General features: G+C 41.9%; 1 protein-coding gene and 1 long non-coding RNA gene across 5 annotated transcripts in view; one reads left to right on the forward strand and one right to left on the reverse strand.

The window, feature by feature from the left end:
• Positions 1 to 6981: 6981 nt before the first annotated feature.
• LOC127039377 (uncharacterized) lies at positions 6982 to 11636 on the reverse strand. Of its 2 annotated transcripts, none has more exons than XR_007770953.1 (3): positions 11319 to 11636; positions 11153 to 11194; positions 6982 to 7076 (listed from the first exon to the last, which is right to left on the reverse strand). It is a non-coding gene; the product is annotated as an uncharacterized LOC127039377 (long non-coding RNA). The 2 variants fall into 2 exon arrangements; XR_007770952.1 differs by having other exon boundaries at positions 10955 to 11194.
• Positions 11637 to 11709: 73 nt separating this feature from the next.
• ASMTL (acetylserotonin O-methyltransferase like) overlaps positions 11710 to 27396 on the forward strand; it is a 47343-nt gene continuing 31656 nt past the window's right edge. The window contains exons 1-6 of one of the 3 annotated variants that reach the window (XM_050932763.1): positions 11710 to 11890; positions 13177 to 13308; positions 15388 to 15435; positions 16178 to 16242; positions 19234 to 19295; positions 22974 to 23082. In XM_050932763.1, coding sequence (XP_050788720.1) covers positions 11798 to 11890; positions 13177 to 13308; positions 15388 to 15435; positions 16178 to 16242; positions 19234 to 19295; positions 22974 to 23082 — 509 coding nt within the window. In that variant the 5' untranslated portion in view covers positions 11710 to 11797. Of the gene's footprint in view, positions 11891 to 13176; positions 13309 to 15387; positions 15436 to 15722; positions 15807 to 16177; positions 16243 to 19233; positions 19296 to 22973; positions 23083 to 27396 lie in introns of those variants that run through there. The other 2 variants (XM_050932744.1, XM_050932754.1) reach the window with 2 other exon arrangements.

Genomic DNA, 27396 nt, shown 5'->3' on the forward strand with positions numbered 1-27396 from the left:
CTACCCTGGCCCCATCTCCCTGGGACCCCAGCCACTCTTCCATCCCCGATTCCCAGCCAGCCTCCGGCCAGCACATCATCCCAATTTCTGCTTAAGTGCCTCAATCCGCTGCCACCTCCCACTTAACCTGCCCAGGACTGCAAGACAAGGTTAACAGCTTGCCAGTTTTGCCAGTTTGAGAAGACACCTGTCCAATGACATTAGGAGTTCCACTGCCAACATAAATTTTGCCTCAGGTTTTTTCCTGGCCCCTAACTGCTGTTGCCGGGCTACAGATGAGTGAGGAGGTAGGATTCCGTGGTTAGTGAATGTCCTAAGACTGACTGGGAGGCCCAATCAGCCTGGTATTCTCTTCCTGTGCACATTAGCAGGATTGTGGAAGGAGAAGAGCAATGCACATGAGGGAGGTATGAAGGGATCCAAGGTGAAGGGCTGGAGCACGACAGGCTGTGGAGTGGTCAAGGCAGGGAGCTGTGATCAGCTGAGGGGCTGGACATGGACATCGGAGACTGCCTGGGTCAAAGGAGCTAGATGGCGTAGCTTTATTTATTGGCTTCCTTTGCATAAACAGCAAGTTAAACAATACTTATGAATAATGTAATGTGTGTATATTTTCACCTTAAATACTAGTATGCATGAGGTTTTGTGGAGAGATAAATGTATCTAAAGTTTTCAAGGTTAAAACCAAGCCATTTGTATATTAAAGGGATAGAGAAATATAACATTAGATGTCAGATGACTTTTTTTTTTTAAAGAAAGTTTTTAACTCCTTCATATCCATAAGATACTTAACAGATTTACTACTATTTTTCTAGAAGATTGTCTGTGCACTAACTGTATGTAGTGTAAGTCTTGTGAGGATACACTTTAATCTTCATATCTAACAAAGAGATTTAGCCCTTGATATGGGACTACTCAGATACTGAAAGTTATGCACATGCTTAAGTGCTTTGCTTGATCATGTCCTTAATCTTTGTTACAACTACAAATCTCAACACAGCCTAAATATGAAGCTATCACCTATGCCCTTTTATATCCTTCATCCTGCAAACACTTACATACATGCTTAACTTCTCATATGCTTAAAGTCAAGCACGTATATAAATGTTTGCAGGAATAGGGCCTTAAACTTTAAACAGAAATGAACAAGAAATTATAGTTATGCTATGTTTGTTACTTAAAAGCTAAGAAGCTTGGGGGATATAGAGCAGGGTTTCAAACAGGGGTCGCCGCTTGTGTAGGGAAAGCCCCATGTGGGCCGGGCCGTTGTGTTTACCTGCCCCATCTGCAGATCCGGCCAATCGCGGCTCCCACTCGCTGCTCTGGGCCAATGGGAGCTGCTGGAAGCAGTGGCCTGTAAGTCCCTCAGCATGTGCTGCTTCCAGCAGCTCCCATTGGCCCAGAGCCGCGATTGGCTGGACCTGCGGACGGGGAAGATAAACACACCAGCCCAGCCTGCCAGAGGGGTTTTGCTACACAAGCGGTGACCCCTGTTTGAGAACCCCTGATATAGAGAAAACTGAAGTAATATACTGCCATCTTGTGGCTAACTAAATGAGAAGCTATTTAGGGGAAAAAAGAACATATTGGTGATATGTATAAGTGTAGGAAACTACTGAGTTAGAGCTAATAATTAATTTTACAGTAGTGTTAATATTTTGCCTGAACTGGCAAATGTTTTATTACCAATATCCTTTGCAAAAGACCTTTACTGGAGTTACACTATTTTTCTTCCTATGACCATCACAGTTTGCAAGGTAAAAGTCTTTGAGGAACAGAGACTTAAAAAAGTTAAATAACTTTTGCTTCACAAAATACCGAATCCAAACTGCTTTATGGGCTAACTGCTGTGCAAATTTTAAGTTTAAACAATGTTTGTTTCATTAGTTGCACAGACCAAACAATAGTTTGATTTTGCCAACTTATTAATTTAACTTGTTTCTGAGTAGAAGCTGTATTTTTTCCACAAAGTTTTCATTCTGGAAAACAAAGTTACATTTATAACAATGAATGTGATAAGAAGAAAAGAAAAAATCTGAGTCATTTTGTTTTAAGGTTTACAATATTTTAGTGACTAATTCTGGAATCCTTTGTCCTTGAAGACTAGAAAGATGAGTCACTAAAACAAGAAATATATTTTAAAACATTGGGCTAGTTTCAGCTCTTAGTTTTACCTGTGTCAAGCTATTAACTTCAGTGTGGTTGCAGAGGTCTAACCGAGAAAATAGAATTTGGCCTATTTTTCTGATGTCTGCAGAATTAAAGGGTTGTTGATGTTTTGGTTTGGTTTTTGGTTTGGGGGTTTTTCTTTACAGAAATCAGTGTTAACTCTGCAAGTACAGTTAAAGGATTATACCATTTGTGGTTACAAATGTCAAACAAATTGCTTTGTAGTTTCATGAAAAAAATACCTCCACCTTTTTTTAAATTTTCTTTTAACATACTTTCTCCATTGTTCCCAGTTTACATTCTCAGGCACATTGCAAAAAAAGCCCTCCTGAGTACATTTTATAACATTTAACAGGAAAAAAGTATAGATCTATCAGCTTAGCTGCCACTCACACATGCTATTTTCTCCTTATATTACTATATTTCTATGGCTAACCAGACTATTAACTGGACCTTCAGATAAAATGTATTTGATCTGTCTCACAAAAGACCCATAACGTGATTGAAACCCTGATGGAATTAGCATGAGCGTGAGGGTTTATCTTCATTGCAACGTTAACTGAAGTTATTGTTAACTTAAGTGTTGTAGTCTAGCTTGACTGAGAGCAGTCATGCTGCAAAGTATGTGAGGTACACAAAGCAAGTGGATTAGCAGTACAGAGTGGCTTCATCTCCACTGCAATACTAGCCCGAGTATCAGCACCCTGCAAGCTTACAAATGCTATAGATTTTGAGTGTGCGCAGCTGTCAGGGTTGGGGCAACACCTGAATGATTATATAATTCAAGCTAACAATGGAGTGAAGACAAGTCTGGAACGTGACTATCAAATAGATGTTGCGAGACTTGGGAGAAAAAATACACGGGTGGGGGAATACAGATATATTTACAGAAAGAAGAATTTGGAACAATTTCCAAATAAGGAAGCTAAAACATTCCCACCAATAGGGATGAAAGTAGGGGAAACCAACTCTTTAAGGCCAAATGTCTGTCACAGAGAAGTGGGAGAGAGTTGAGATAATATTTCTCCTTCCCACCAACCCATCAGTAGCCCACTGTGCACACAATATGCAGTTGAGCTTCCCTGTCAGTTTGGGAGGAGTGGATTGGTGATGGGAGAAGGAGGAGAAAGAGGTGGTAGAGCTGAGATAGATTCCCTCACCATAACCTCTCAGCACCTGGAAATCTGGGGGAATTTTCCCAAAGTAAGTTAATGCTGACAGTATGGCCGCAAGAAAGAAAACACAACACACAGTCAACTTGTAGAACTCGTTGCCAGGGGATCCTGTAAAGGCCAAAACTATAACTGAGTTAAAAAAATTAAATAAGCTCATGGAGGATAGGTCCTTCAATGGCTATTAGCCAAGATGGTCAGGGATGCAACCCACCCCATTCTCTGGAAGTTCATAAGACACAGAGTACCAGAAGCTGGGACTGGATGACAGGGGATGGATCACTTGATAATTGCTCTATTCTGTTCATTCCCTCAGAAGACAGGATACTGGGCTAGATGGATCTTTGGTCTGATCCAGTATGGCGATTCTTACATTATGTTCTAATATCATTGAGATAATGTGCTAGCCAAGGCGAGTCAGGTTTCCTGGCTGCTTCCCACTCCAAGAAAGCGCTCACAGCCCTTGAAAGCTGTAAAGGACTGTGACAGGGCAGCTGCCCCTCACTGGCTGGCAAAGGATTAATAGCAGCCCCTGGAGCAGCTGTGCAGAACCCAGACAACTAGAGGAAGGCTTAGAAGCAGCCAATCAGGGCTAGGCTGGGTCCTACAAGAAGGGCTGCTGGGCAAAGAGGAGCTCAGTCTCTTCCTGGAGCTTGAGGGAGAAGGACTGGCTACCTATAGGGAGAAGCACCTGGGACAGAGCAGTGCCAGGCAGGGTCAGGGGAGCAAGCAGATCTCCAGCCTGGCTGGCTCCTACACTGTGGCCTTGTGTAGCGAAGCAAAGACTCGCTGTTGTGGCACCTCCTACTGGAAGTCTTGGGAATTAGCTCTTCAGCATCAGAGCACCTCCTGGTGGCCAGTGTCTTGCCTGCTTCAGGTCCCCTGTGTCCCTCCTGGATCCCGATGTCCTTTACCTCAGGGTTCTGACCACTGCAGTACCCCCACATGCTGGGTCTCCCCTCCCAGGCAAACCCCCAACCCTCTCACCTACCTTGCTTCAGTGGCTACTGCCAGTCAGCATCTAGCCCCCACTCACTGGGGCAGACTGCAGTCTGTAATGGCCACTCATCATTGGCAAGGGGTTAGGACCTGCTGCCTCTGCCTATTCCCAGGGTGCACCTCTGTAGCCCCAGTACTATTGTAGGCCTTCAACAAGGCCTGCAGCATGGGGGTTTACCAGGCTGGAACTCCCCAGCTCACTTGCCCTTTTCCCCAGCACTGCTCCAGTTCAGGTACCTTCCTCTCAGGTAGCTAGCCCTTCTTCCTCCAGGGCTGAAGAGAGACTCCCTGCCTTCTCCCCAGAAGCTCTTCTTATAGTGGCCCAGCCAGGCCCTGATTGGCTATCTCAAGCCCGCCCATGGTTGGCTCCCTGGGGCAGCCCTTTCCCAGGACTGTTCTAACCCCGTCAGGGTTGGAGGGGGATGATCACCCCACTACATCTTGATACAGGGGCCGAGTAGGTGCTGGGGCTATGTGGAAGCAGCCCAGGGAAAGCAGGTAGCGGCAGAGGGGAAGGAGAGGCAGTGAGCGGCTACCAGCTATAGGGTCCCTGCGTTGAGGCCCAGAGTAGCGGGTGGGCCTTCCCCCCCCCCCCTTGTCCCACTGGCTGCCAAGAGAAGTGGCCAGCCAAAGGACTGCAGTTTGCCCCTGAGTGAGGGGCTGGACTGGGGCTGCAGTTCACCAGTGCGGTGAGAAGCTGGGCGAAGGACTGCCGGTTCCCCCGGAACGGGGGAGACAATGGAGTTGGGGCACAGCTGGAGGGCCATGCCCTGAAGAGGACACCGTGGTCTGGGAGTGATGCGGTCCCCACAGACAGTGGAGATGGTGGAGAAGTAGTGACGGAGAGTGAGACACCACAAGAGGAGGGCACCCTGCTGATTGACAGAGCTAATTCCCGGAGCAACCAGCAGGAGGCGCCACCGTGGTGAGCATAACACGTTACAAGGACACTGAACAATTGTCACACACATAGACCACTCCCCGTGGACATTCACCAGGCAGTTGTGTTTGGAGCCCATATCAGCAGGCTCCTATTTGCTCCTGAATCTTCTTGAGTCTCAACAGAGTTCAGGCATGGCCTTTGGCTAGGGTCCTAGGCATCTCTCAGGGTGCAGATCCTATATCTAGCGGTGCAACTGCCCAGGCCCTCTGATTAGTGCTGACTCCTCCAAACTCCCCAGAAGTTTAAGCACACCCTCTGACAAATCTTCACTCTTGTTGGTATGCTGGGTTTACACTTTCCCTCTTCAGGGGAATGTGACAGTGCAAGCCAGGAGATGCATAGTCAGACTTTGCACAGGATTCTGAAACAATTATTCTTTACATTAGCTAGCAGAAGAAATATAGAGATCTAGATCTGCGGTTCTCAACCGGGGGTCCGCTGTCCCCTGGGGGGCTGTGAGTGGGTTTCAGGGGGTCCACCAAAATAAACCAGAGAGCAGGGCCAGTGTTAGACTTGCTGGGCAGAAAGCTGAAGCCTGAGTCCCCCGACCTGTGGCTGAAGGTGAGCCAGGATGAACACTGACCATGACATACAGGTAAGTATGCTTGTTGAAGATACCCTCCATGTCTTGGCAGAATTGCTGACCAGCACCAGCAAAAAGTTTCACACTAAGTAAAGTAAAAATAATATTCAGTTTTTTACTTTTGTACCTATATTATCTCTTTCTTTTGTATATTATATATGTGTCTGTGTTTAACTTTATAACTATCTATTTAATATAACTTTTAATCTACTGGATATAAAGAAAAACAGTTGTTGTGGCAAAGGTTGGTCGTGGAGTTTTTATTAGATGTTGAGGGATGCCTCAGAAAGAAAAAGGTTGAGAACCTCTGATCTAGACCAAATAATAAACACACCTGTACATATTTTTCTGCCTCAGTTTCCTCATAGCTCTTAAGCATTCTTTGGGCTTAGGGTAGAAACCTTTGAGGAGTCTGAGCGCTTCTTCCGTATGTGGCTCTCCTCTGAATCATGCACTCTCTCACACTGACCTCCGCAAGTGCTGCAAGTGGGAGGAGAAGGACCATCCCCATTGCTCCCAGCAGGGTATGTGAGAGGCAAGAACAGTGTCACTCTGAGCTGCTGGATTCTTTAGCTCCTTCCTCTCCTTTCCCCTTCTGTGAGAATGGCTTCAGGTTGCTGAGGGAAGGGAGAGAGCTTTCTGTAGAAGCTCTAATTGGTTACTAAACCCCAGGAGGTGGGCAAGTGGGGCAGGTAGCCAACAAGAGGTGATTTCTCCCAAGTACCACTCAAATTCACTAGTGGGCCGGACTTTATTTTGTTGCAGCGAGGCTGGCTCCAGCCACAGCCAAAATCCTGTCACTTGCAAAAAAAAGATCATGAAAGTTGGCAACATTGGCCCCTTCAAGATTTAATGACCCTCTGTTGTTAGCTCTGTGTTACCATTCGTTGGAGGTAAAAGAATAACAGAGAAGGCAGCAAACTCCTCATTCAAAATGGAGTCTGCAGACTGACACAGATACACATAAAGAGCCCCCCAATGTCAAACAGAATTCAGAAGTTGTACATAGGAAACTGAACAGCCAATGCCCATGCCCTGTCAAAATAAATTTTGCCTTCAAAGGCAAACCCAATGCTTAAAAGATTCTTAAAAGAGGCTGACTATATTACCTTTTGCAAACAGATCTATTCTGCTGCAGAACCTCAGCAGTTCAGCTGCATGGTTAAATGACTTGAGAGACGACTGTATCAGATCATTCACAGAGAGTCACCTTTGGGATAACAAAGATAACAGATTAAGCACTATTCACCCAGAGCCTTTTGGGAGTACTATTCTGAGCAGGGAAATCCAAGAAGATAGGGCCTACAACTCTTCAGGCTGTAAGCTCAAATGCAATGATTTCCTTGACTGTTTGGGAAACAGATTGTGGGCTATTAAACAGATTGTGGCCGATCCATTGTAGTATGGGATTCTGAACCCTGTTTTTGAAACTTACCTTAGGTCAAAAAATTCCAAATGTGGGTGCCTAAAGTTAGGTTCTCACACCCATACCCTTAAAGCTATTTAAGCACCTAACTCTCATTGGTCTCAGTGGGAATTAGGCACCTAAATGCCTTTGAGGAGCTAGGCCCTAAATCAATATTTAGGTACCTATCTATGGCCCTCATTACCAAAGTATCTAAGCATGCCACAGTCTCTACTGAAGGGAAGTGGTATTGTGCTCATGGTACGGACGGGGAATTCACACACACACAGAGACTAAGTCCACAGAGAGAAACTAAGTCCAAGATCATACAGTAAGTCTGTTGCAGAGTCCAAGGTTAACACCCTAACCACTGGACCATCCTTCCTCTCAGGGGCTTCTCCCCTAAATGTGGCATGACTTTCAAATGTACTAACTTTAGGCACCCATCTATTACTGCATTTCTATATATACACGTGATACTGCCACACATGTGATCAACTGCAGCAACTAGGCAGGAGACAGTGCAGAGGGGCCTCCTGAGAGACACACATACCTAGTGAGCCTGGCTTGGAAACCTGCAAGCTTCTATTTGCTAAAATAGAGACTAGACTGGAGAGGGCACCTAGGCAATAGGCACAAAGAGCCCTGATTCTTGACTGGACTCCCCCATGGACTCAAACAACAACCACTATTTTTCACCTTGAACTGTCACTGTTTAAATCTTTGTACCATGGTATTTGCAATCTGTCCCTTTCCTGCCAGCCCTAGTAAAATACCCTTTCCCTTAGCTCAGTATCTGAGTGGTTATGGGATCAGGCGCGGAAGGTGAGGAGTGCAGAAAGTCTCTCCTTCGGCGGCAAGTCCCTCCGTCCGAGAGGGACTGAGGGATCCGCCGCTGAATTGCCGCCAGTTGTCGGCAAGGAAGAGGGGCAGCACGTCTGGCTCTTCGGCGGAAATTCGGCTGTGCGTCCATCAATCTCTCTCAGGGGGAAGGACTTGCCGCTGTTCTTCGGCGGCAGTTCAGCGGCAGATCCTTCTCTCTGAGAGGGATTAAGGGACCCACTGCCGAACTGCTGCCGAAGAATGGCGGCAATTCAGCGGCAGGTCCTTCCCTCCGAGAGGAACCCGCCACCAAAGAGCCGGATGTGCCGCCCCTGTCCCTTGCCTAGGGCGCAAAAATCCCTAGTTATGGCTCTGCCTCCATAGCAGCTCCCCTGGCATCCTGTCATCTCTGTGTAGTGGAACTACATAGTTCTCCTGATAAGGAAGTTTCAGCATTTGCAGAGACACTGTATCCAAATAAAGCAATTCCAGTAAACCCAAATTTAAATCATTGAGGTCACTCTGAATTTACACAGGTGTAAATGAGAGTAGAATTTAGCCCTTAAAACATTCTCTGATATTTCACAGTTACCACAATGATGAGCATCGTGTAAGAACATAGGCAAAAAGGAAGAGATCTAAAACTGGAATACCAATCTTCCAATACAGTAAAAGCCTTTACAGTTCAGAGCTTTACATTCATCTCTAATTCTTACCTTCCTTTTTTCAAAATCTAGTAGGTATTTGAAAAAGTTGAGTTTAACAACTAACCTTGGATGAGCTAATCTTTGACCAGAATATCCACAGTAGGCAACCACGTTTCCAATAACTACTGCTGTCAATGTCCTTCATCTCAGTCAACTCACTGGAATCTCATACTTATACTTTTAAATTTCTGAAAATCTGCAACTGAGTGGTTTACAATGGTTACCTGTCAATAGTAAATTTTCAGAACTCATAAGTATGTGTGAGACTCATCTACTTCTCCTGTCTGTGTTAGCTTATTTGACATTGCTTAGCTTGTTCTCATAGAGATATTTGAACTTTGCCACATATACACCACCATAAGTAACTATGGAGTCAGGTTGATTAGCAGGAGGAGGAAAAAAAGTCTTTCAAACTTTTGATTAATACAAGCACTATTTAAACAACTTGATCATTACTTCTTACTTTATTTGAATAAACAGATACAACTCTGCTCTCTAGAGCAGCACATCACCAAAATACAATATCATATCCTGAAATCATATGAGGTATTGTGTGAAATAATAACTTTGGATCAGTAATTATTACGGTCCAAATCCCAAGAAGAACTGATTATTTGAATTCCATTAACTTCAATGGGGAGTTGCAGCAGTTCAGTAGATGCTATGCACTTATTAGGATTTGGTCTGATATTAGTACTCATGGTGAGAAACTGATCAGATTAGATGATCATAATAATCTTTTCTGATTTCAAAAATCTGTGAAAGTACTCACATGGACAGTTCCATTCACTTTTGGTGAGACTAAATGTATTGTTTATTGGAATTGTTCATTAACAGGAGTGAAAAGCTCACAATCTGGCCCAGATAGATGAGGGGCTGGGATATCTGGACTCCATCATTTACAGATGGTTCAGTCTCATTTCTGGAAAACAATTGCTGCACATTTTATGGTTGCAGAAATTTTTTCTTTTGTCTGAATTTCCTATAATTGTTGCCAAATGAAAATTCTACCACTTTTGTACTGATGCTTATTTTGAAAGGTTTTTTCCCATTTCTTTATGCATACCGACAAGTGGTCTTCGTTTGTGAGTTTGATTGGTTTCCACCTACATAAACCTTTTAATGATTTTCCATTATTATTTGTAACTGAGTTGGGAGACGGCCAGATAATGAAAATATTAATCAGTTTCATGTCTAGAAATTTCTTGCAAATGTATGTTTAGGTTTTTTATTTTGAAAAAAATATATAGGTAGGGTGACCAGATGTCCTGATAAAATCAGAACTGTCCTGATATTTAACCCTTTGTCCCATGTCCTGATCAATGTACGATCAGGACGCCACTTGTCCTGTAATTCAGGTAAGGAGGCGAGTGGGACGGAGGTAATGACCTTGCAAGTGCTCTGGCGATGGAGCACTCATGGGGAAAAATTGAAGCCAAGCTCCTCACTCCTCACCTCCTTCTCCCCCCAGTACGCCTGTCCCTACTCCCCCCCTCCAGTGCTTCCCACTGCCTAACAGCTGTTTGGCGGCGCTTAGTGCTTTCCAGGAGGGAGGGGGGAGGAGTGGGTACGCGGTGCACTCAGGGGAGGAGGTGGAGAAGAGGCGAGGCAGGGTCGGGGATTTGGGGGAAGAGGTGGAATGGGGGCAGGGTGAGGGTGGTGCAGGGGCAGGAAGAGGCAGGTGGTGGGTGAGCACCCACCCGGCAGAGTGGAAGTCAATGCTGGGGCGTTAAGAGGCGAGTGGTGGGTGGGGGACTGAGGAGGGACACAGCAAGCCAGTGGCAGGCTGGGGGATGAGGAAGGGTGCGATAAGGGGGCTGAGCGGGGAGGGGGCAGGACCTGGGGCAGAGTAGAGGAGGAGCCTGGGAGGAGCAGGTGTGGATTGTGGGCAGGGGTAATGGCACCCCAATGTGTCCCAATATTTTAGTGTGGTGAGCTGGTCACCCCATATATAGGGTGTGCAAATCCTCACATTCAGCATCATGTGACATGAGAGTCAAGGATGAAGATATTATCTAAAGATAATATCTACACCTTCTGAAGTACCCAAACATGGGAAATAAGTCAAGAAATGAACAGTTAAAGGGTCAAGCTAGCCCCTTACTGCCATGTATCTTGATTACCCCATGGGACTCAGGGCAGGTCGCCACTTACAAAGCTGTGATAACACTTTAGTGAAGATGCTTCTAGGAGAACAGGACAGGAGAGCTCCTCCCATCAGTGTAGTTAAGCCACTTCCCTTTTCAGGCTGCTGAACAGCATCGTTTTACTCAAGTGTGTCGGGTAGACCAGCCCTCAGTCTTATTCAAAGGGAAGCATCCCGCAGAACAGATTGCAGTCTCGCCAGCTCACCAATTCATCAAAAGTCTCGTGATCGTCTGAAAGCCTCAGCAGCTGGAATCAAGAGTCTGCAGGTGAAGCTGAGCATTAATTAATAATGAAAACAAAATAATAAATAATAATACAATTTAGCCGTTGCGGTGGCCGAGAAAAGGTTGAAAATGCAAAATGAGTGCACCTGTGTAGTTCTCCTTTTAATCTCACAATTTTTAAACCAGGCTTTTGATTTTGGAGCCTGAATAATGATTTTTAAGCACTTGAGGATCCCAGTACTATGTGGAAGTTGAAAACTGCGAGACTGACTCTCCTGGACTAAATCCGCCCCGTATCCAACTTTCCAGCCGTCTGTCTCGCCATTCCCGCCAGCTGCCTTGCCGCACTAGTATTTTGTACCTCCCCCCAGTGTAGATAAGCGTCTGTCCGTCCCATTTCGCGTGCCCAGCTCGCCGGGGCAGCTGCCCCTTGGGTCCCGCCAGGAGCGCTCGCCGCTCCCCCCTGCAGCGCGCCGGCCCGGAGGCGGGTCCCAGTGCCCGCTCCTCCCCGCTCGCTGCGCAGTATAAACGCGCCGCTCGTCACCCCCTGGGCCGGGCTTGGTGCTGCGCTGCCGAGCCTCTGGGCTGTGCGGGGGAGATCCCGGGCCTCCCCGCAGCCGCGGCCATGGTGCTGAACCCGGTGATCGGGAAGCTGGTCAGCAAGAGGGTGGTGCTGGCCAGCGCCTCCCCCCGCCGGCAGGAGATCCTCACGAACGTGGTGAGTCCGGGGCAGCGCCGCCTGGGCCCCCTGCCGTTAGTGGGCACTCGGAGTGTGGCTACATTGCAAAGTCTGCACTGCACTTAGACACCCGTGCTGGCGCTGGGCAGGGGCTGCACCCCGTCAGGTGGGAGGGTGCTAGAGCTCCAGCCTAGAAGTCTCCACAGCAGTTGATAAGCCCCAGTCAGCCGATACCACTCACAGACCAGTCTCTGTTGTCTAACTGAGGTGAAGACATACACTTTCCAATGCTCTTGCAAGGATGCCCAGCCCTGCTTGGTCTTAGCTCCCAAAAGCTCCCTGGAAATGCCCCTGCGGGGGTGAAATCCTATTTTAACTGAAGTCACTGATGAAACAAGATAGAACCTGTAGTTTGGAGGCAGGAATTAGGGGGAAAAAATCCAGAAAGCTAAATCGGTTGCAGTGACCAAACTAATTTGTGTATTTCTGGCTACATGTGAATGTTTACATTTAAACATACATTTGATAGTTGTGTTTCAGTTAAATGTGTAGCAAAACTCATATTTACACAGATTTATCCACATGCAGCAGCAAGTAAATGCCAAGATTATATCTACTGCAGACTTCACTGCACAGATCTAATTTACATAGGAAGCACACAGATACTACAATGTTGGGTGTTATAGAAAACCCTAAAGAAGAGAGATGTCATGCATTTGTGGTTAGGTTGTTACATGCATAGCTGACGAGTAAAATGATTATAAATACTCCAAGTGTAACACTTTTGTTTGTCATGGATAGATTTTCTTGCCTTTATCTTGAGATGTTTGCATATTAAGAGTAAATTCAAAACAATTCAATGCAACAAGGATTTTGCTTCTCAGATGAAATACACACAATCGGAATTTAGGTTATTTGTTTTTGTTTTAATTTTGATTGCATATTGCTGATGGAATGAGTGAAGTTTGCAATGTTTGCACTAGATCGTTATATTTGCAATAGATTTGTAATACTACAGTTTGTTTATATGTTGTTCCCAATATCTATCTTTTTCTGTCTCTCTTGAAGACAGTTGGCATTTTATAGTAGGTTAATTTTTAAAAATAAATAACTAGATAGTTTTCACTGATATTTCTCAGATTAGCTTCCACTCTATTCTAATTTACTATTTGCATGATTTTAATATAATTTGCACTGTAGAGGAAATGAGACATAAACATATAGAATTAAAAAAGAGCAAAATCCACTTAATCTCTTTATTTTACAGGTTTTTTCCAAAACACTTGATGATTCTCACTGCATTGTCTTTCCTTTGTATATTGTAGGGTCTCCGATTTGAGGTGGTTCCATCCTGGTTTAAAGAGACACTTGAGAAATCGTCTTTTGCAGCCCCTTATGAGTATGCCATAGAAACAGCAAAGCAGAAGGCACTTGAAGTGGCAAATAGAATGCATCTAGTGAGTCTGTCAGCTATTTCAATAGTCAAATCTTGTGTTTGTGTGGTATGTGTTATTCTCACTATTTATTACTGGTATGTGCACTTGTAAAGATAGTAAGTATACAGGTGCATTTGCATCCTTTAAGCAAACAGACACATTTTCCCCTATGTCACTATTGTGGCAACTACCTGTTGAAATGGTCTAGACTTGCTGAAAGGAACTCCAGTGCCTTCAGTTTGTGAAAGGCCAAAACTGTGATTACACACAGCTCTGATAGCAGGCAGAAGCTTTAAATTGAGGTATAATCGCTAAGTCCTTCCAACAGCGAACTATACAAATTGAGACTGAGATAGTTAGCCTTTGTCCAGGATTTCCAGGCATTTGGTGAGCAGAGATGCAATTCTATTTAGGTCCTATGAGGAGATACAGAACTGACTGTCATCAGCATGCCAATGATACTGTAACCCATCATGCCTCACAATCTCTGAATGGCTTCAGGTACTGCTTGAATAAGAAGTGTGACTGGAGTGAGGAGTGTGAGCCTTCATAAATTAAGCAAAAGAACAGCTGCCCAGCACGCAGCCCTCTGACCTCATTCTGAAAACAATGAACTAAAGCAACTTGGTCTGCCTCTCCACTAGTCCCATGGTCAAGCCAATACAGCCTTGTGAGTAATGTTGTCGAAATCCAGCAATAGATTTATTGGCATCAGCATAGCTATTAGACTTCTGCCTACTGCCCTAATATGTTCCACCACAGTGATTAAGGCTGGTTCTGTGCCACAACCAAGCCTGAAGCTCAACTGATTAGATTAAAAAAAAAAATCCTTATAGGTTGTTGTTTGCTACTGGTGTGGATCTGCAAATATTTCCTTAATGACCTTCCTCTGGAAGGGAGGAATAGAGACTAATCCTTTTCTGAGGTTGATTCACATATACTGAATGTGCCCTGCCAACACCATTTCCAAATGACACTATCTACCAGCGCAAATATTGAATTATCTCCTATGTAAATGATTACACAGATTCATATCTGTTTCTGTCACTTTCTTTTTCTGACTATGGTGTGACATTAGGGGAGTGAATTTCAAACCTTAAGAAGAATATAGTGGACTTTAATTGTGGAATAGTATTAAAAATTTTCCTGCTACTTCATATTTTTCTTAAATCCATCCAGACAGATTTTGAGCACTTCCAGTGTACAGGATTTAGTTAAGTAGCATACGGATGTAGGTGTACCATTTAAAACTAATCAGTACGGTAGTGCTTTCACTTTCTATTATGATATCAAATCTTACACTGTTTCCCAGTAGAGTTCCTACTCTCATTTGCTGTATTAACTCTTACCTAATATATTAAGACTAGAGCCTTCTCTATTTATGAAAATAAGCTGCCACAAGAAGCAGTAAGTTTATATCAACAGTTGCTTCCATCATGAACAATAAATAAATGTAAGTCTTAGCCATGTTACATCGTAAAATGATAAACTGTAGAGTTAGTGTCTGAAATCATCCAAATGAAATGTAGGCAAGCAAAAAATCCTAGACAACAAGAACACTTTGCAGTTGAGAGCAGGGAGAGGGAAGAAGGAAAGGGCTGAGAGAATTCTATAAAACCAAACCTTAGAACTCCTTTTAATGGCTGGATACAATTAAATTCAGGTGGTTGAGGGGTATGCAAGTACACTTAAGGACATCTATAACAATGGCATTGTGGGACTCATGTTTAATGTGTTCCAATGATTTCTGTATCCAATACACTTGGCTTGTTACAAAAAAGGTTGTTTTGTGACTGGCAGCCTTGAAACTCAACCTGTGCTCAGAGAGTTGAGTTGGGTTCTAATCTTTCCTGAGTGCACTTTATCAGCAATACAAGTTCTGCAGGCAAAATCATGCCCTCAGATTTTTCTGCCCACATCCCTTGCTGTCCCTGTTTTTTCACAGATGTAACTGATTACAATTCTGTTAAGGATTCTTAGACTTCAGCTCCCTCCTAGATATATTTAGATCAATACCTTTCAAGTGGTAAAGCTACAGTGTCTTGAGTTGGATATTCTGGGTTTTTTTTATTGATTTCTTTTTTGTCTCCATCTTTCCAGAAACACCTTAGAACTCCAGATATTGTTATAGGAGCAGACACTATTGTGGTAAGAATTTTTGTGTATTTTAGCAGTAGTTTGAATCATGTCTGACCAGTGCCTAAAACTCTCTTGTTGGGGTCTAACTTCTTAGAAATTTAAAGTTGGAAAAGGCCTGACTACTCATCTAGTCCATCCTCCTGTCAATGCAGAATTGTCCCTATGGTATATTTTCTAGTACTTAGCCTGGTTTGAAATGACAGGGTTTCCACCAATACCTTTATTTTATTTTTTTTAGACATACTCCATATTCCATAATCAATATCGGGCTTTCTACTATGTTGGAAGAGGCACGTTTCCTGAACCTCACAGCTGTCAAATAACTGAGTGCATCGCCTAAGCAATGCCATTTAAGACATTTTTAACAGCCAACACAAATGGTACTCTTACTGGTAGTCTCAGCAAAGAGGGTAAAGAAAGAATTATGATAGACACTGAATTAGCCACTCGCCTCTGCAGATCCTTCTGGCAGTCACAGGGTGGAGAGGAAGCTTGCACTGATAGTATGTGCTCTCTTAATAAATAGAAGGCTCATGTCTCCAAGGTTCTTATTTAGTGCTTTTTATCCTTAGGTCTCAAAAAGCTTTACAGAGGAGATCAGTATCATTATATGATACTTAACATTATGCTTTTCAGTAGACTGATGTTGCTGGCAGGGCTGGCTGAAATCATGGTTTGAAAAGTCTGTGTGACTGATCTCAGTTTCAGCATATTAGAGATACACAGCAGAGTATTTTTCTTTCTGTTTCAGACTGTCGGAAAACAGATTCTGGAGAAACCGGTTGATAAACAAGATGCATATAAGATGCTGTCAAGGTTTGTAGTGTTAAATAAGGTTAAATGAGTTAATCAGGCAATTCTACAATCAGGCAGTGTTTTCTAAAGCAACTGGAACTGCAAAATTCTATAACATTCGTGCACAGAGATGCATAAAAGATAACAATATATATGCTCGGTGAGGCTAGGACCGTCTTTTTGTTCTGTGTTTTTACAGTGTGTAGCATAGTGAGGACTTGATCCATAACTGGGACTCCTAGGCAGTACAATAATACAAGATTATAAATAAAATATTATTACAAATTACTAATCTGTACAAGGAATGTGAAATATGGTGTGCTTAGGATCCACCGCTTTGAATTTCCTGACTTGTGTCCTTCCAGAGTCTCAATAACAATGTTGCATTAGTATCATTAGGATAAATTCTTTTTTATTTGCATTGCAGTTGTTTTATTATTGACTTCCTTAATAATAAAGTTCTTTAACAGTACAAGCATTTGATATTGGTCCTTTGCGTCTGCTCAGGTGCGGTTTGCATGATGTGTGTACTAGGAGAAAACTAATCAGGAATTCCTTTATTTGGAGCCACATTGTGCTCTCCTTTACAGTAGCAATTTTATTTTTTGATAGAAGTACATTGAATTTACATTGGTGTAACCAAGAGCAAAATTTTTGCTTTTCTTTTTTTTTTTTTTTTTTTTACTGTCCTATCTTATTCCCCTGTCCTACATTGGGGTCCTTAAGTCATCTCAGGCTTCTGTTTCTCTCTTTTGAATGTAGTTCAACCATTTCAGCTTAACGATGTCCTCTTCCCCATGTTTCAGACTCATTCTGTTGTATACCATATGTGAGCCATTTCATTAATGCAATTATTTCTTTCTGCAGCTCATCACTTTTAATAAGTGCTAATTACACAATACTGTAGCCTGTTACCAGGCTAGAACACTTTAATTGACTGTCACTCCACCTCTTAAAGCTCTAATGCTGTTAGGCTGTTATCTTGTCCTGAGGCCTAAAAGAAAAATCAGATTGTATCTCAGTCTGACGAAACCATGTTTGCCTTCCAGAGGCAACTCAATTACCTAACTTTTTTCCCCTTAAAGGTTTGCAGTTCTGGGATCATGGCAATAAACATTTAAGTAACAGTAAAAAGAAAAAAAAAAAAGTAATCAATGCGATTGTGTTTATGTGCCAGTTTTGTGAGATGTAAGCTTTTAGTGTAAGACAAATATCAAGATAAGAAGTACATAGTAATAATTCATAAACTAAGAAATACTTGCCTACAGTAGTCGTGTGGGAGGAGTGTAGCTCTGGGTTATTCAGGTGGGACTAGTAAGTAGGAGGTTGCATGGTCACATTTTCTCAAGGCTCCATTCTACCATTTTTAGAATAAAATGGTGTCTTTGTTAAAGACTGCTGATCATTTTTCTGTTGTGTAGCAAACTGCCAGTGACATGACTTATTGAATATGAGCTGATGAAAGAGACAAACTAATTTAAGAAAAATTCACTGGATGGAACACATAGCATATGGCTTTCTGGAATCTTTGCTTTGTGGCTCTGATTTAGATTTTGTGCTGTTGAATTAGATTTCTCCTTTTGATGGAGGCATAAAAAGTAATGGTGGTTCAGAGCAAATGAGTAAGGGCAGAATGTGATATTATCAGGAGACCAAACATATCCTACCAAACTCATGAAAGACTGGAAAGGGTCTTCTGATTAAATACATAATTTTGCTTGAAATTATACCATGTTTGGTGGCTTCTAGAAAATAGTCACTTTTTGCATTTAACTTACAAAGATGTTAGTTTATATTCTGATCCACAATCTTGTGAGTTACATGACTATAAAAAAGTCATCTCAAAACTTTTAAAACAAGCATGGATGTGCAATATATTTGAAATCTTTGTGTTTTTTTTTCTTCAGGATAATCCCTGTTGGGGTCATTTTGCATCCGGTGCTAGCAGTGTAAACTCTTGTCTCTTATCTGTGTGTTAATTATCATCAGCTACACAAACTTTCAAGGGGCCAGAATGGACGATTTATATTGAGTAGTTTCATGCTTCACAAGTAGTTTACTTCAGTGAGACTAACTAGGGTGGGAGGTACTATCTGATGTGAGTAATGGTATCACAATTCAGCGTTAGGATACTATTTCATAATCAGACTGTCTAAGAAGTTAAGCTGTCTTGACTCGGTTTACATTGGTTTTGCTTACACATCTATGAACTGTATAGTTTTCGCGCTCTCTCTCTCTCTCTTTCTTTTAAAGTATGTTCAATGTTCTGTGCAAAGGGGTAGTTAACTACTCAGGAAAGTAAAGTCCTTATGACAAAATAAACAATATCAATTCAAGCTTCCTGCACTTCCCTGCTGATATTTCTGAGCCATTCTTTGAAAGCATCATCCCTAGGCAGGTGTAAGGATAGTTCATTCTCCTTGCTGCCACTCTCAGTTGAGCTGAGTGGTACTTTGCTCCATCAATAGCCCGGCTGAAATGAATGAGTATACTGGTGTAGCAGGGTACCAGTATTCCCACTCAGCATGAGGAAAGGTTGTATAACCTAGCCTTTCATGGATTATCTTTTTGCTGAAGCTGACTATCACAATGCCATTTATGATGGTGATGATCCTGTTTTGCCCGTGAGATTGACACTTCTCCTCTGGTATAGTAAAATAATAAAACCAAACAAAAATTCTAATTTTACCTCAATATAAATGAACATATTTTAGGCCACTGAACAGCCAGCAGGTGTTAATGTTTTGGGGACACTAAGCATTGAGAGATTCCAATTACTGTACCCATCCTTCTGCACCATTTTGTGTTTTAGCTCTTCACCTTTTGTGAAAGAAAAATCAAAACCCATGTCCTGTGTGTAAGGATATGAGCCAGAGCTGGTATTTTTCTGTGGTGTCCATTGGCTTATTCGTGGAACACTCTGTAAACCTGTGAAATAGTAATGCAGTGATGCATTAGTGAAGAAGGGACTTTATAAAACTTACATAGTGATTCTTCATTTTTCCCTCATAGGTTGAGTGGAAAGGAGCACAGTGTCTTTACAGGAGTGGCCATTGTTCACTGCAGCAGTAAAGGTAATTGCAGAGAAGTGTACAGATACCTATGTGGTAAAGTCGTATGTTCTTACAGACATATGTTATCTAATTCTACTCTAATTGTGAAGATGGAATCCCTTCATACAACATCTGATTCTGCTACCCTTTCCCATAGTGAGGAATGGATTATCTGTAATTAAATAAAATGAGCAAACAGTCCTACAAACAAAACACTATGCTGCACATAAAGGATGATGAGAGAATGAATGCCAGATGTTAGTTGGATCACATAATGCATTACTGAAGTGCGCTCAGATATTATGGTATTAAGACTGGTATAAGAGCCTATTAAGAATAGAGTAGGCACTTAATTGAAATCAGTAGGGCTACTGAAAGAGCCTGATCCAGTACCCACTGAAATCAGTGGGAGTATCTCCCTGCTCACTTCAGTGGACGTTGAATCAGGCCCAGAGTAAACATGAGAACATGAGAGAGGTGGCAGAATCTGATCCATAGTTATTTTTCTTGCTGGGCTTTATTCTGGTGAGAATGAAGGGACTATGTTGTTCAAGTATGGTGAAGATTATCACATGTATGGGTCCTACTCTAGTTTCTTAATATCTAGGTTGTAAAGAGATTGGATTGCTAGAAAATTACTTCTCATTATTAGTAGCAGTTCTAAAAAATCCTGTTGGGTGGTAAGTGAAATAATGGTTTGTACATTACCTTTTAACTGTGCAGTCCTGGGTTTGAGATTGACCTGCACCATATTTTGTTTCATAAATAATTCATTCAGATTAATGGATTTCTGATCAGTAAGAGATTTTTTCCATCAGATTATGCTGACTAATAGGGTCTCATTGTTTCCTTGGACTCTCCCATTGGTCTGTCTATATCCATCTGTTGTTGCGTATCTTATACTTAGATTGTAAGGTTGTAGGAACTGTCTTTGTCCTATGTCTGTACAGCACCTAGCACAATAGGGTCCTGGTTCATGACAAGGGCTCCTAAGCAGTATAACAGCATTAATAAATATTATAGTAAATATTATAGTATTACCATCATTCCAGACATGGGGTAAAATCCTGGCACCCTTGAACTTGATGGCAAAGCTCTCATTGAGTTCAGTCAAGTCAGGATTTCACTCAGGAAACTCTCAGAAGTATCAGTTTTCTGAAATTTGGCCAAACCTCTTGCCCCTCTTTCTCTGTTTGCAATTGCTGTACAACTCCCTGAAAAGCTTTTTTCAGAATAAATGCTTTTACATTTAAAAAATAAACCAGTTGTATCAGCAGCCCAGTGCCCATATAAAAAATATAGCCAGTGGTGGGAGAAACTACTGTAAAAAAGTTGTAGAATTTTGATGAATAAAAATATTCCCCAGAATATTGCAATTAAGAGAGAAGCTTGTGGAGCATACCATTTATCAGTTAGCAGCCCATTAAAAAGCCTGTTACCAAGCATCTTACTGAATGACCATACTGTCATCCTGAAAGGATATTGTCAATTTATGTTCAGTAACTTATGCATAATTGTTTTTACTCACTGTTTGTAACCATTTATGAAATCATTAAGTTGCTTTATGAGAAATGTTAATGTTTTCTATCACTCACGCTGTAGTATTTGAATAAAACTCTTATCTCTGATCCATACTGCAGTTCTCTGGCGTATTCTGCCAAGAAACTTCCACTTCTGTCAGAATATTAACTAGGGATCTGCAGTGCAGATAAGAGGAGAATATTGCTCTTGGTTTGGTAGGGAACAAGGATGGGAACTTACTGCTCTATCATTAATTAGGGCATCGTTTGTTACCAGTATATGTATGTGGGGCAGTATGCTTCAAATCCCTTAGCAGAACCCACATGAGCTCTAATTCCGGCACTCAAAGGCATTTTTCCATGCAGCAAAATCCGCCTCTAGTGCTGCACAACTCTGCATTGCAGGTTGCTCACAACCAGCTTCCAGCTAAAAAAACCAAAAGTGCTGTGTCGGCTTAAAAGAGGTATTACAACTCTGCACTACTCTTTACTGCTGCAGAGGAAATGATAGGATAAAAGGGATTGCTGGATGACAGAGGCTGCTGCTTGCAGCTATTGTATGTGCTTATATGCACTGCTGCAGTTTTATGCTGTGACACATTGCTAGGCATAATGGCATACACAATGTTAGAGGAGTGACTACTGCATTTCCTTTACTCTGTTTTTGATTGCATGCCCACTGAATCTGATTTTGAGCTAGGCAGATTTCTTTCCAGTGCAGGCAATCAACCAGTAGTCCTACAATGACAGAATTAATTCTGGGAGCATTCCATAAAGGAGGAATAAGATCCTCCTCTCCAAATTTTGTCCTACTATTATCTCTTTCTCCCGCTCCACTTGGGTAAATAGTTACATGCTGTGACTCTGCAGAATTAGATAATGTGGGGTTTTACTCACTTCAGCTTTCTTGAATAGATATTCCACTGAACCTGGCAGTAAACCCTATTCTTGCTTACTCCTGGGGGAATTCTGCACCAAAAAATAAAAAATTCTCACAATATTTTAAAATTCTGCATATTTTTTGTCAGAATAACACAATATAATCAAGCTGGTTTCAATTATTTTGCTAGTTTATTTAAACTACAATACAATGGATGGAGACTGAGAATGGGGAGCATTGGAGGAAATCGCCAAGCCCCCTTTGTCTAATAGTAATGTAGCTATATTGACCGTTTACTTCTAGTTATTAGTCAACAAATATATGCAGCCATATGCTCAGTGTTGCATCATTGGCAACTGAAGAGGAAGCGAGGGCTGGGGACTCAAACTCACAATTTATATTGGCGACTGACCATCTCCAGAGAGGTCAGTAGCAAACAGTTCATGAAGCACATTTTGATAGGAAACTTTTTCAGTCCAAACGTTTAGACCAGTTCTAATCACTAAAGCACCACATCGTCCTTTACAGTACGGCTCCTTTATACCACTCTGGCAGTGTAAAGGAGCCTTAAAATGTTTATACCTGTTTTATACTCCTGGGGGAATTCCCTAAGAACAATGGGAACAATTCACTAAGCAGGCAGGCTGCTGCATTCTGCTCTGCCTGAGGGAACAGAGCCTGCCCCATGCCTACCTCTTCAGAAACACCCCAAAGCCCAGCCTATCCATGCCGAGCATACCGCAATAACGAGCGAGAGGTAGAGAGTGTCTCTCTCTTACGCACGACTGCCCAGCCCCCTCCACCTCCCCAGTGGTGAAATATGTGTCTACCAGCTGCTCTGGGTGCCCAAACCAAACTGCCTGCATTGCTGGGGACGTTGTGCATGACCTCTCTTGCGGCTTCCCTTTGCTTCCCCATCAGAAGTCCTTTTTCTGCAGGGAAGCAAAAAAATCTGCAAGGTCCATGAATTCTGCACAAGCACAGTGATGCAGAATCCCCCCAGGAGTAGCATATATCTATACAGGAATCTGGACCTTTCACTGACAAAGGCCATGGATGAGGGAGGCAAGGAAGTAGGTCAGATTTTTGAGCCCACTAACCTTAAAAGCATCTTTTAAATTCAGGAAATCTCTTTTAAATCCTAAAATAGAATCAAAAGTCTGTATACGTTTTCTTGGATGAACAATGTCAGTTCAGAGTATTCAAAAGGTAAACCATTTATCAAGATTTATTTTACCCTTTAGTCTCATTACTTTCATGTTACAATTTTTTTATTTACAGTGGGATTTTTTGTTGTAGATAATCGTCTGGAGACTGAAGTCACTGATTTCTATGAAGAGACAAAAGTTAAATTTGCTGAACTATCTGAGGAGCTTTTATGGGAATATATTCACAGTGGAGAACCAATGTAAGTAGGCTGCTGAAGGCAGGACATCTAACTTGAGTATAGGCCTTAAGACATTGTTGACCTCAAATACGAAGCAAGCAATACGCCGTGTCCTTGGGGGAAATTGGCCTTGTGTATTTGCAGTCATTGATGTGCTGTGTGAAGCAAAAAGGAAGTTAATGTTGCATTCACAACATTGACTAGCATTTGAATTCCCAGGGTGGAACTCTGAACCCAATCTTTTAAACTGCTAGCAGTCTTTTTTTTTTTTTCAATAGCTCCTTATTTTGAAAGCTCAGGCAATGGATGACACAGTGGAATTGTGCAGTATTCTGTTTAAGGCCCAATTTTAGTTTAGTTATTGCCTGATCTCAATGAAGATAATTGGAACCCATCTACTGACTTCAGTGAGCAATGAAACAGATTGTTAGTGAGAAGAATTAGGCCCTATATGGATATAGTATGGAAAGTTGGAAGAGCCTTAGCTTATCCTTACACTTATAGTGAACTCTATCCTGCATTCTGTGAGGCACTTTCAACTCCTACTGATGTCCATTGGTGTTTAGGACATGTAGCAGCTCACAGTAGTGAGGATATAGAGCCAGTTATCATTGTATGTTCCAGTTATGAGTGCACTACCTACAGCAGAACTTTTACAAAGTGGAGAAAACACATTCTGTCTTGCATTTGTTGTGTGTTAATCAGCACTAATAAATGTCCATGTTGAACTAACAGCTTAATCCAAATATCCAGAGAGCTGGAAGGAGTCTTTGCTTAGATTTATCTATGAGATGAGTCTTTAACAGCTACGGCTTCTACCTGTAAACCAATAATGGGGCAGTGGCACCGGTACCTGAAGGGATTATAACGTTAGAGCTTCTCATCTCTATGGAAAACTCTGCAAACACATAAAGAATCAATACAGAAGTGGCTGCACTGCCTTCAGTGGAAGGCAGGCCTGGAATTAGCAGGGTTACTGTAGGGAAGGGATATGGTGTGCAAATTACATGGGGAAATTGACAGACTGTATTCCCACATTAGTTTGACTCTAGCCAGTGCTACTCAACAGGGGTAGGTAATAAAAAAACCCAGTAGACTGTAAAAAAAAAAATACAGTAGAAGGTTTATATTGCTACAGAGAAAGATGCACATTTTTGTGTTGTATGGATTTGTACACATCATGATTCATAGATTCCAAGGCCAGTCTGATCTCCTGTGTAACATAGGCCATAGAACTTCCCCAAAATAATTGCTAGAGCAGATCTTCTAGAAAAACATCCAATCTTGATTTTAAAATGACCAGTGATGGAGAATCTACCCACAATCCTTAGTAAGTTGTTCCAGTGGTTGATTACGCTCACTGTTAAAAACATGCATTTTATTTCCAGTCTGAATTTGTTTAACTTCAACTTCCAGACCATGGCTCATGTTTTACCTTCTTGTGTTAGACTGAAGAGTCTATTATCAAATATTTATTCCCCATCCAGATACTTAAAGACTGTAATCAAGTCACCTCTTAATCTTCTTCTCTTTGTTAAGCTGAATAAATTGAGCTCCTTGAGTCTATCACTATAAGGCATGTTTTCCGCTCCTTTAATAATTCTCATGCCTCTTCTCTGAAGCCTCTCTAATTTATCAATATCCTTCTTGAATTGAGGACACCAAATCTGAAAACAGTATTCCAGTAATTGTTACACTAATGCCAAATAGTATAACCTCCCTGCTCCTACTTGAGATTCACATTCATCTATCTCAGGATTGTTTTAGTCCTTTTGGCAGCTGATTATTCACCACAACCTCCAACTCTCTTCCAGTGTCATGGCTTCTCAGCATAGAGTCCCCCACCTTGTTAGCATGGCTTATATTCTTTTGTTCCTAGATGTATACATTTACATTTAACCATATTTAAAATGCATATTATTTGCTTGTGCTCAGCTTACCAAACGATCCAGATCACTCTGTATCAGTGAACTGTCTTCTTTGTTATTTACCACTCCCCCAATTTTTGTGTCATCTTCAAACTTTGAGTGATGGTTTTATGTTTTCTTCTAGGACATTGATATAAATGTTAGAGTGTAGGGCCAAGAACTGATTTCTGTAGAAGGCTACTACAAACACACCTACTTGATAACGATTCGCCATTTACAGTTACATTTTGACATCTGTCAGCTAGCCAGCTTTTAATCTATTTTAATGTGCTCCATGTTCGTTTTATATTATTCTAAATATTTAATCAAATTGTCATGCAGTTCTAAGTCAAACACCTTGCATCAACACTATTGTGTTTATCAACCAAAACTGTAATTCATTAACTTTAATCCTAAACAATTGCACTTTAACTAGAGGTAGTTTTTTGTCTCAAAAGTGTGATCTGTTTGTTTTTTATTCTTCTGAGGAAAGTCATACCATTGAGGTAGTGCTTTCTTGGCGTTCTCATTAAAATAAATGATAATAATCATGCAGTGGATCAGAGTTTGAGACTAATGGAGTCTTTCATCTCCAAGTCAGCCTGGGCTTAACCCTCTGGTGGTGTGAGGTTGAAAAGTATTTCTGGTGCTGAGACCCTTCTAAATAATGTAATAGGCTTATTGACAGCTCTGAAAAGAGCAGCATTGCTGTGCTGTGGAGAACTTTTTCTAGCCACCTATGGATACATGGAATATCGCACAATGAGGCATCTTGTAGAATGTAAAAAGCGGGAGGGAAACAAGAGCCGAACCTTGATTTGGAGAATTACCTTTCATATTTCTAAGTCAACTAAGTCATTTTGTCTTTATTCAGCTGACGTTTGTAAATTCATTTTAATTTGTGAATTCCATTAACATTCCCTTGAGAGAGAAGATGTTAAATAAAATTGAACCTAGCACAGATCCTTGGTCTTTACAATCCATCAACCAATATCAGACCTTGTGTCCCCTCCCTTTTTTCCAAGCCTACTTGAATGAAGTTTTCAGGAAGATTTCAGGAGACACTTAAATGCTTTATTAACATTCAATTGTATTAGATTTGCTGTGTTCCCTGTTCTTCTCCCTCCACTTCCCCCTCCACTAATTAGCCAGCATTCTTAGATGAGAAATCTAAGGCAGCTATGGCACTTACACATTATGTATCTATAAAAGAATTGCCAGATCTGTCACATAGCCCAGTACTGCATGGTTTTGTAATCCATTATATTACATATACTCTACACCCAGCTATGGACCAGATCATTGGTCCCTGCTCCACCCCCCTTCAGCAACATCTGCAGTACCATGCCCAGAAAACTGTGTAGAGCCAGGTCTATACAACTTGTCTACACAGTCTAATCCAGCCCTTTTCTAGCACAGGAGGTGTGTTGAAGGTGAAAGAGGGTTTTTACTTTTAGCATAAGTAAGTTAGTGCAGCCTCAGAGTTTGCGTTAGGAGCTGAACTGGCCTCCAGCTGACTCTGAGATCGGGAGAGTGCAAAGGTGATCTTGAGCTAGATTTGTCCCAGTCCTCTAGAGTGATACAGTAAGCATAGATCTGAAGATTTGGCTCCATAACTCTTAATTTCCTGTTTTATGTTTAAATCCTCAACCTTCATGTTACGTTGGCCTTGCTTTTGTCTAATACTAATAATTAACAATATAATCACATTTAGTGGGATAAAAGGAACCAAAGTGAATTTGACCCAAACAGGAATAATTAAATCTGGGGCAGGAGCAGTTTGTTACAAAGAATAAGGGGATCACTTGGGCTGTGTGGGGAAAACAATACATTTTTTTAGAGTACAGATTAGCCGAGAAATTCCCAGTATGCTTTTGGGAACTCTAGTTCACTAAATCAATCTCCCTTGAGTATGCAGCTGATGAGAAAGATGAGACTTGAGGGACAAACTATTGGGATTTTTAGATAGAATTTAAGGCTTAGAATGAGAAGTCCAGGTGTTGTGACTATGGCCTCTGGAAGAGTGAGAGCATTGCTGAAGCACAGCTGCAGCAGAACTGCTCTTGGGAGGATTTGGACAGCACATCTTAGCTGTTCTCTCTGCTACCAGACATTTGTTAATTCACAGCGAGAGATCCAGGTGGGCTTTGGGGGTCAAAAGTTCACATAATCTGTTCTGCCCCTGTCTGAGACAGAGCAAACTGAAAACTGTATACCTGAAAGGAGGGGAAACATCTGCTCTGGGTTGGTGTGGGAGTAATTGAGGATACCAACCTACAAATTACATGCAAACCAAAGGATGCCTTGGGAGGAGGAAGTCTTTCTTTCATCTTTTTCTGTGTCTATTTATATAGGCTAAAGCAGTCCTTTACCGAAGAACCTGTTTGGACATTACTTATGCTCCAACTAAGAAGCTTTTTCTTGTGAG

Source organism: Gopherus flavomarginatus, chromosome 1 (genome assembly GCF_025201925.1).
Source record: "Gopherus flavomarginatus isolate rGopFla2 chromosome 1, rGopFla2.mat.asm, whole genome shotgun sequence".
NCBI classification, from domain to species: Eukaryota; Metazoa; Chordata; order Testudines; family Testudinidae; genus Gopherus; species Gopherus flavomarginatus.